The sequence below is a fragment of the Glycine max genome, chromosome 2, assembly GCF_000004515.6.
Source record: "Glycine max cultivar Williams 82 chromosome 2, Glycine_max_v4.0, whole genome shotgun sequence".
Classification (NCBI taxonomy): domain Eukaryota; kingdom Viridiplantae; phylum Streptophyta; class Magnoliopsida; order Fabales; family Fabaceae; genus Glycine; species Glycine max.
Genome location: NC_016089.4, coordinates 36,439,001 through 36,449,913, shown reverse-complemented (window position 1 = coordinate 36,449,913; position 10,913 = coordinate 36,439,001). Strand labels below are relative to the sequence as shown.

General features: G+C 32.5%; 1 protein-coding gene across 1 annotated transcript; it reads left to right on the top strand.

Annotated features, from left to right (window-relative positions):
• The first annotated feature begins 4,138 nt into the window (after positions 1-4,138).
• On the top strand, positions 4,139-4,693 carry LOC102665591 (uncharacterized). The gene has a single exon (XM_006575198.2). It carries the CDS (start codon positions 4,139-4,141, stop codon positions 4,691-4,693), a length of 555 nt encoding a protein of 184 aa, XP_006575261.1.
• The last annotated feature ends 6,220 nt before the right edge of the window (positions 4,694-10,913 follow it).

The following is a 10,913-nucleotide window of genomic DNA, read 5'->3' as shown; positions in this document are numbered from 1 at the left end:
TAACCATGTCGGACCAAGTACAGATGAATTAAAACTTACCTTCCTCATGGCCAGCAACAGGTACATCATCTAAATCATCCTCATTCTCAACAGCTTTTGGAATTGGATCACATCCCAAGTACAACATCTGTGGGACTTCTTCTAAAATTGGATCTACTTCATGACGAAAATAAACATTTATCTCATTCTCATATTCAAAAGCATCCCTAACTAAGTGTAATATATCTCCGTCAGTTGTACAACTCCTTAACCCATGATTAAAATCTAAGTCCTTATCAATCAACCAAAAACATTCTCCTATATTGCTATACTTCTTACAAGCTTTCACCAGATCATATAAGATAAATGCATTCAGGCTGCAGATATATCCTCCCAAACGTCAAATTCTCTGCCTATATATTCAACCTTTCCATCACTGGCACGTGGAGTGAATCTTCCTCCATGGTGCAATACTAAAGTTATATTGTCATTCATTCTACACAATCAGAAACCACAAACATTGTCATATATTAGGAAATAAAAAACCTACCTCATACTCAAACATATGCACATCACACAACAACATACAATGTCATCTATAAAAACAGAGCATCATAAACAAAAATAATAAAGGATCATAAACCTCCCTACAAAGCGCAAAGACAATGCAAATGAAACCCCTTGAACATATAAAACCCCAAATCAAACCACCAAAACAATGCAAACGAAATGAATGCAAAAAAACCACCAACCTGACAAAAAGTGTGAACTCTCACAATCACGAGAATGCAGGGGAGGGAAGAGCAAACCGCAAACAGTTAAAAAACCCTACAAAGTAAGACAGTGAAAGGGAAAATGAGTTTACTTCATTTTTAATTTCTTTTTAACCTAATTTTTCAATTCAGTCCTTGCCTTGCCACATAGGATTGCTGACTTGGACTCAAACTTGCCACATTGGGGGATGCTTACGTGGACTGAGGTTTGCCAAATAGACATTTGACTAATGAAGGAAATTAGATTTTAACAACAGGGACTTATTTGCATAATGGAGGTAAAGTTAGGGACTATTATGAATTAAAATTTAAGTCAGGGACTAATATGCAAACTGGTTACAATCTCAGGGACTAAATTGCCTATTCACTCTAAAAAGTTCACAATTAAGTCAAAACAAGAATGCATTAGGACATATTACAAAGCAAGATATAGCCAAAAAAAAGAAACAAGTTATCAATGTGAGGCCAATATAATAGCACATTCCCCTTTGGGCAGAATGCACAAACTAAGGTTACAACCCAAGCCAATACCTCAAACACGTTAACCCTAAGCATACACAAAGTTTAGAAAATTCTTCCTTTTGGACAGACAAATCCTTCAACTTGGTGCATGCATTCCCCAATAATTCCATCCATTCTTAACTCCCAATACAAACACACAACAACCCTCTTTGGGCAGGCAATCGCATGCAAAGACCGAAAGCATTCCTCAAAATACAAAAAAAAAATCATGAATCAATATAAGTGATCCCACTATGGAGGTAACGACTTATAATAACTTATGAAAATTCTCTTGCAGAATCAATTTTCTCTCTTGTCCAAAATCATGATTTAGTCAAGAGACAAATGCATCAAAAGAACATCTTTACAACTCAAATCAATTAAAGAGCATCCCGTATGTTTTGACCTTAAACAATAATAATTATAAATTGAAGCATTCTAATATTAAATAAATATGAACTATAGAAAGCAGCAGAAATTAAATAAGAAGAAATAATTTTTCAATGAAAAATGTTTCAACACGTTAATAAAAGGTATGTTATTAGTAATATTCAAATAATCCACAACATAATCTCATCGTGAAACAAATTGTGCTTAACCATTTCAGCACCAATTATTCAGTTTATATTCAATAATAAGAAAAATAAACTAATAATATAATGCATAACAAATTGCTTGAATTGAAAAGGAATAAGGAACGTAACAAAATTATAATAATATTGAATTCAGTAATAATATATTGCATTAATTGTTCACACTATTATTAAATTGAATTTCAAAATTCAATCAAGCCAAAGCGATTGCATTTGAGAGGGAAAAAAAATACGGACAACAATCAAATTTGAACAGTATCAAATATTCAAATTTTTTTATTGAAAATTTATAGTTGAAGAAGCGCACCGGTCAATGGACAAGAATTACACTGCAAATAAAAAAAAAAGTTGATCAACAATTTCCGCAATAGAAATTCAACCAACCATGATCAGAAATTGTTGAAGAAGCGCACCGGCTCACATTCATTATATCAATAATCAAATATGAATTTACGACAACGATATAAATTGTCGAAAACCAAAACAGATAAGGATTTGGGTTTTAAATCATATAAATTAGGGTATGATGTTAAATGTAAGATAAATAAATTTATCAAAAATGAATTTTTATAAGTTTAAAACACCAATATAAGACTTACTTATATGATTAAAAAAAAAAAGATGAGAATAGTCTAGCTTAGTGATATGTAAAAACCCAAAAATCAAATCTTTTTTTGTCTAATCACATTTTTCTTAAACTAGAGTTTTAAAAGACACAAATTCATATAACAATTAATAATGTGATTACAAATGAGACATAATTTTGCTATAGACACCTCCCATTATAGACATAATGGTTAGACCCATACTATTTTTCCATATTAATTAATCACATTATTAATAAACTTAAGTATCATCGAATAAATTATAAAGTTAATCCATTTTTGACAAAACAAAATATTATAATTAATTATATCCCATGCATAAAAATATATGGAAAAATTCTAACATAAAGATCTCCCCTGTTCAAAGAAGAGCGAATCATGTGGCGGATTCTCTAGTAATTCAGTTGCATAGTCTTATGGATGAGTTGGTTGGCTTCTCCCAACCTCCAATTTTTTGTATGAACTTGCTATGGCAAGATTTCATTGGGGTATCCTTACCCTGTGCGTTTAGATTGCAGTGGCTCTGGCCTTGGTTTTCACTAAAAACATTAAATAAAATCAGTTATTTTGACAAAGTTACCAATTCATAACATACTTAAAAATAAGATTAAAAATAAGTTGAGTTGGATCAAATTTAACTCAACTCAGCTCAATTCGATTCGATAATAATTGGTTCAACTTAAAGCTTGACTAAGTTTGATATGAATTTTTTTCATTTCATACTCGACTTGAGTCAAGTTCGTAAACAACTAAACCTAACTCATTAACTCAACTAAATTTAAATTAATTAAAATTATTTTTTATTTATTTATTTATATAAAAATAAAAATGATATAAAATATTCATTATATATACATATTAATTTTATATTGAAGTAGTTCATGAATGAATAGGGTTGATTGATATATAGCTTAAATTTAATTCATTTTAATTTATGAATCAAGTTCAAGTTCAAGAGTTAATTATGGAATGATTCTAAAATTATATTTAAGTTATTTCGATTCATTCAAACCTACTTAAAAATTACAACTATGTTTCTCAACAAAAATAAAAAATTGCAACTACATTTTGATATATGATCTTCATTAGGATGAACCTAATGCCAAAAATAAATGCAACAATGCAGCCCAATTACGAAGCCTCTGCCACCTCTCCAATATATTATATTCTATATCCGTATGGTCTGCCTTAGTTTCTTAACAGAAAAGTTTTGAGCTGCCTTGCGTCATCTATTTCTAGATTAAGAGCTATTTCCATCAAATTCCACTCACTCCAAACCCAAAATAACTTTTTAAAAAAAAATCACCCATAATTAACACCTCTATCCCTTCTCCTAATATTAGGTTATTTATCTACCAAAGTGGAATTTGGCATCAAAAAATCAAATTGGGTCTTTTCCTATATAACTTTCTTGACCCTATGCCCCCTTGCGCCATGGCTACGGACATGGAAGAAGAAAATAAAACCGTACTCTGATCCAACCTTTTTTCTCCCTTCTTTCTTCATAATATTAAGGAATCCACACGTGAACAATGTGTGGATGATCATTTGGTGCTGAGAAAGAAGGGATATATAGCAGAAGAACACTAGAGTCCATTCTTTTTTGAGGAATAAATAATTAGTTATTCATAACAGGTTCTGTTAGACGGTTACAAAAAGTTATTATTCCGTTAACAGTTAATCAGTTATGTCGAAAAAGGTAATTCTTCCGACGGTGGCGTCTCACCGGCGACAGCCACTGCTGCTGCAGCAGAGCGAGAGCTACCGGAAGGCGGGGACGCGGCTCATGGGGGAGGCGGTGGGCGGCACCGCCGCCGTGTGCTGCTGCTTCTCGTTCGGCCTGGCCAACATTATATACCTGGCGATTTACAAGGTTCCGGCGAAGCTGTGCCAGGAGGCGCTGCGAAGGAAGCGCCGCCGCCGCCGCCTGCAGATCAGCATGGAGGAAGGGGCGGCGATCCCGTCACGGCCGCGGTGCACGTGCGGCTGCTGTGATGACATCGTCGGCGCCGGGCGGGTTTACCCGCTGTGCAGCGACGACGGCAGTGACGTGGCGGTGCTGCGGAGCCGGAGCTCGGTGGAGAAGGACAAGGAGGTGGTGGAGTTGGAGGAGGAGATGTGGGAGAGGTTTTATGGCAGTGGATTTTGGAGAAGCCCCTCTCAGAGAGAAAACTCTTCTTCGCAACAAAGGATCGCTACCACTGTTTCTGCTCATAATCTTCAGGTTGTTGATGTTAATTAATTGATTTGGTTCAGCCTTGTAAATGGAAAACACAAGTGGGATGTTATGAGTTTTTGGGAATCCCATCATCATGTCAAGTTTTTTAATTACATGACAACAAGGTTGCATCATTTGAATGAAATTATCATCATCATGTATCTTAATTCTAACCTCATATGAAAGGTACATACTCGTATATAAGTAAAGAAGTGATCTGATTTTATATGTTAGATATAAGTATTAAATTTAACTATTTTCTCAATATATCATTCTTAAAACATCTTTTATTTAATTTTAATGAAAGACATTTTATAAATAACCTTTTCTTTTAACTTGAGATTAAGAAAATTAAATGATATGCAACTAAAATTAATATAAAATGTTATTTTTATTTATACATGAGTCTAAAGAAAGGAGATAATATGTACTTATAGAGATAATTAATCTTCTCCATAAATAGTTAACTAAAAAACTAAATGAATAAAATTTCTCTCATAAATTAAGATTAACTTGTGTATTTAACTTTTATAAAAGTTTTTCATCTATTGTTTTTAGAAGTAAAAATTCATAAGTTGATTATGACCGTATTTAAAATTTGTTTGGATAAGTTTCTTTAAAAACACTTTAAAAAAAATTATGAGATGAGTTTCTTCTTAAGTTAAAATAAACTTTTTATAAGTTAATTTATAAAAATTCTCATAATTTTTAAAAAAATAAGAGAATATCTGTTAATTAACTAATGAATAACTCATTTTAACTTATAAAAAAAATTATTTTATTTTTTTCTTCTTAATTTTTTTTCTCCTAATGGTGCTTATATTGAAACTCTCCCTTACAAGAGAAATTCAAATTTGGAATTCATAAGTTGTTATCTCCAATGTACTCTTGCAAAAAGAATAATCTTTATTATGTGTTGAAGTGTATTATAACATGCACTAAATTTCAACAAGAGAAATTATTTGATGATTTTGAATTATATGATCTAACTTTAATCTTTACATAATATGTAATCAAATGACAAGTGTTATTCATTCACACTAGTCAAACTTTATTTTAATTTTTTATTTTATTCTCCGATAAATATTTATAAGAAATTCATGTAATGTGACGAAGAATAATTTAGCGTTTTAATTTACGTCATTCCTCATTTCACAAATGAGTTAAAATTAGCATGCCGTGTTTATTAGGAGCACTACATAGCACACGATTCATCAAAGATATTGAAAGAGACGTTCTAAAGTTGTGAACAAGGTGTCGCTTCGCATATTGTTATTGTTATTATGGACACTAATAATTTTGGTAGGAGATCACAAGCACTTTAGGTTCAATTTCTATTTTTAAACAGTGGCCTAATTGCTTTAATTTTGATTCTTTTCACATAATTCGAATGTCACCTTTATGGTTGGAACTAAGAGTCTGATGAGACATTAGATAGTGTAGTGGGTAGCTTGCTAATCCAAGCTACACCCTTTAGCTAATTGTAGAAAATTAAGAGTTCAGGTGCTTCACATGAGACAGATCATATAAGTTAATGGGGTGAAGTATGCCCATGTAATTAGAATACGACATTTCAACTCCTCAAGACATGTATGAATGCCTCTCATATATAACATGTTTGCCCTTGTACCATTAATGATTTTTGTCTTTGATAATGATGCTCTTGCATAAAACTTTGTACATCAAATCTTACACCTAATAATATCTCCTTCTAATGTGATAGAAAGAAGGGGAAAAAAAAGAGTTGTAAAATATGTTGAAAAAAGTTACTGTATGAAATAAGAATATTCTCTTGTCTCCATCTGGTGGTCCTATTTTTATTCTTTGTCTCCTCCAAATTATTTTTGCCAAATATTTTCATCCACAAAATTTCAATGCATGCACAAGGCTACAAAAGTCAGGGTCGTTCTCATATATACTTGAAGTAATTTACAGTTAATTTAAAACAAAATAAAAGATATCAAGTGAAACTAATAAACGAATTGTTAGTATACATACTACTTGAAACACAATTTTGATTTAGTATTAATATAAACAAGTTTTAAATACACACGCGAGGAAATATTAAACTCTAATATAACTGTGGTTGCTCTGCGTATAAGTTCCCTTTCTATTTACATGTGTAAACAGCCTATTTGAAACCTGCAGAACCACATTTGGAACAATAGAATAAGACTGAAAATAACGCAAAGAATAAAGGCAGAATATGTAAATTGCAGAACAACGTATGAAAGTTGGTTTAAAATTGCAGTCATCAATGGTAATTGTGTGGTCCATAAATTATACAGCAATAATATTCATATATGCAATATATTCACCTCTCTTTCACCTCATTTCTAAATCTCCTTTCCCGTAACATTACATTATTATGTACCCTAAGAGATATTCTTGAGTAGGTGTGTGCCTATACAAGAATATAACTAGATTTCCTTTCCTGTAACATTACATTATCGTGTATCCTATACTTTTCACCTTCACACTATCTCTCACTAGCTGTATACACTTTTTTTTTTTTTTTGAGAAAAAGACTTATTGCATTTCACTTATGACTATCTGTATACACATAACGAGTATATAATGATCATTTTGGTATATTATATGGTTTGACAGTTTCAATGATCAACATGTGAAATTATCATTGCAATAGTTGCATATTTTTTCCAGGTACATGAAAAGATTAAGTGATCGAGTTGTATTTCGAGAATTCACCAAGTCAGGATATGTCTCATTAAGGTTCAAAGAGCACTTAGATCGTGCACCAATTACAATAGCTACATTTTCTAACAACTATTTGTGTTTGTTTTATAGTTATAATCGCAATTTAATCACAATTTGAAATCACATAAATGATTGTTATGATCACTTCAAGAGGAAGCACGTATTTAATTAATTGAAGCATCGAGCATCAAAATGGCATAAGACATAGCAGTACAGTGGTCCATGCAGAACATTACTAGTGACCACTATCATTGTTTCAGTGAGTTTCTAATTAAGCACAGAATTCAACACAAGGGATGATAAGGGAAGAGCAGAAGTAGGGTATGTCTGCCAATGCCACTTGATCCATTTGTTTCTTTGGCAGTTCTCAGAAATTATTTCACACTCTAAGCTATCAGACATTTGGCATGATGGTGATGGTCACGCCAGTGAGGGATTCCTATCTCAGACTATAGGCCAAATTACTTAAGTTTCTCTTCCTCCTTGTCCCCTCTGTGATCTCCCACACCCTGCAATCTGTACCATTCATGTACTAAGAGTTCATCTTTTCTCACCTTATCTATTTTAAAAACCTTTACAAAATTATACTATATGAAATAGAAAATAGAAAAAGGAATTGATATCAAGTGTGTTTGGTAAGATACTTTAGTACCATATAAGTTACTTTGGTTAGCTTATAAACTAATCTGTTAGATATACAAACTTATTTTAAGAAACAATTTAAAAAAAAATTAAAAAAATAGTTCATGCATCACTCACCGTTTCAGCTTCTTCTCCTCTTCTTGATATAGCGCACCCAATGGCTGTTCCCAAATTCCAACCTCAAATTTAAAGGTTACAAGCAATTGAACATTGAATTTCCATCAAATTATTCAATAGCCTGCACCGATTTCTATTTTTGTGGAAATGGTAATATTTTCCTTTTCTAATAAAAGGTATGGAAAGCAAGGAACTATAAAAGGGAGAACCCAAAAAAAATGGAAAAGAATACACTGATTATTAATATCATATTGAGTATGAGTAGTGATTATCATTGTCAACGACATTTGAATTGTGCTCTGGATTGTGAATTCCTTTTTGAACTTAAGCCATCAAGTCAAGGAGGGAAGGAACAAATCACATAAAGGGTCGAGAATTACGTTGTTGTCGGTGTCACGCGTGACGATTATAGATTACTGAGTGGATTATTGAACTTGTAAGGCTTGAAATTTGAAGGTTATTTTCTATTCATTCACTCTATAATGTTATTCCAGTATGTATGTGTATATATATATATATGTACATATATACATATACATACATATATATATATATATATATATATATATATATATATATATATATATATATATATATATGTATATTAATTTGACTTGGATAAACTGGAGCTCATAAACAGAACCCAAAGGAGGCACATAATGAAGTCATAATAACAAAGCTTGAATATGTATTGGCTAAAGATAGGCCAAGAAGACAAACCAAAGCACCAAAAAGGTATGGTGACTTTGTTGCTTTTGCACTCAATATGGTAGAAATCATTGATGAAGAGGAACCCAGTTCATTCCATAAGGCAGTTAATTATGATGACGCATCACAGTGGATTGCTGCCATGAAAGAAGAGCTCGAATCTCTCCATGAGAATTAAACTTGGGAGCTTGTTGAGAAACCAAATGCTTAGAAAATTGTGGGTTGTAGATGGATATTCAAGAAGGAGGACGAAATAAGGTTCAAAGCAAGGCTTGTAGCAAAAGGCTTCACACAAAGACAAGGATTTGACTTTAATGAAGTTTTTTCCCCTGTTGTGAAGCATAGTTCCATTTGTGTGCTTCTTGCTATGGTGTGTCTACATGACTTGGAGTTAGAACAACTAGCTATGAAGACTACCTTTCTCCATTGTGATTTGGAGGAAAGGATTTACATGCAACAACCAAAGGGGGTTCATTGTGCTAGGAAAACAAGACCATGTGTGTTTGTTGAAAAAGTCTTTCTAAGGGTTGAAGAAGTCACCCAGGCAATGGTGTAAGCGATTTGACTTGTTTATGATTGATATTGGGTATACAAGAAGTGAGTAAGATAGTTGTGTTTATCATAGAAATTGTTAGACAACTCTTCTATTTAATTGTTTATTTATGTTAATGACATGCTAATCGCATGTAAGTTCCCAGCTGAGATCAATAAGGTGATGGCACAATTAAGTGGTGAGTTTGAGATGAAAGATTTAGGCCTAGCAAAAAGAATCCTAGGTATGGAGATCATATGAGATCTAAAAGTTGGAAGATTGTGCTTATCTCAAAAAAGCTATATTGAGAAAGTTCTATAGAGATTTGGAATGCACAATGCAAAGGCAGCTAGTACTCCTTTTTATGGCTCATTTTAAATTATCTGGAAAAATGTCACCATAAACAAAAGAAGAGGAAGAGTTTATGTCTCGAGTACCTTACTTTAATGCAATTGGAAGCCTGATGTATGCCATGATTTGTATGAGACCCCAGATATTGCACATGCAGTGAGTGTTGTTAGTCATTATATGGATAATCCAAGGAAGGCTTATTGGCAAGTTGTGAAATGGATTCTCATATACTTGAAGGGTTCAACTGATATGGGATTGGTATTTGGCAGAGGAATAAATGAAGTTCATAATCATGTTACTAGATTCTGTGACTCAGACTATGTAGTTGATCTTGATCGTAGGAGATCATTAATTGATTATGTTTTCACACTTGGAGGTAGTGTTATAAGCTTGTGTGCAAAACTTTACAATCTACCATTGCCTTATCAACTCCAAAAGCAGCGTATATGGCAGCTATAGAAGCTGTGAAAGAAGCTTTATGGCTTAAAGGTCTTATTGGTGATCTTGAAGTAAGTCAAAAAGACATTATGGTGTTTTGCAATAGTGAAAGTGCAATCCACTTAACCAAGAACCAGATGTATCATGAGAGGACAAAGCATATTAATGTAAGGATGCATTTCATTTGTGATGTCATAACATGAGGTGATACGTTGGTAGAGAATATTGCTACTTCTAATAATCCATCAGAGGTAATGACAAAGGCTCTTCCATCGGTAAAGTTTAAATATTGTTGGAGTTTAGTTGGTATCAGAAGTGCTAGTTGACACTAAGTTGATCGAGCATCCACTACTAAAAGATGAAAACAAAATGGCTTAAGGGATTCAAGCCAAGGTGGAGATTTGTTATGAGTGGCTTGAATAACAATTACTAATATTAGTAAATGGTTGTAAACCATAAAACAATTAATGGTTTAGTTAATGCAAAACACTCATACGAATGGTTAAGGATTCTGCATTTTTGTAACTATAATTATTTAGCTTGCTTTTTAGTATATATTGGTGCAAGGGATTTGTAACATTTAATTCATTGAAAGAAAACACAAGGATACAAATCCTTTGGAGAGCACACTTGTGGGATAGTTTTTCACAATAGGATATTTTGGTATGCCATTTCTTTAATAATAAGATGTGGTTAAGAAATTTATTGGAAAAATTTTAAGATTCTTCACTACTATTG

Coding starts and splice junctions, on each gene's coding strand:
- LOC102665591 (XM_006575198.2), top strand. CDS start 4,139: ATGTCGAAAAAGGTAATTCTTCCGACGGTGGCGTCTCACCGGCGACAG.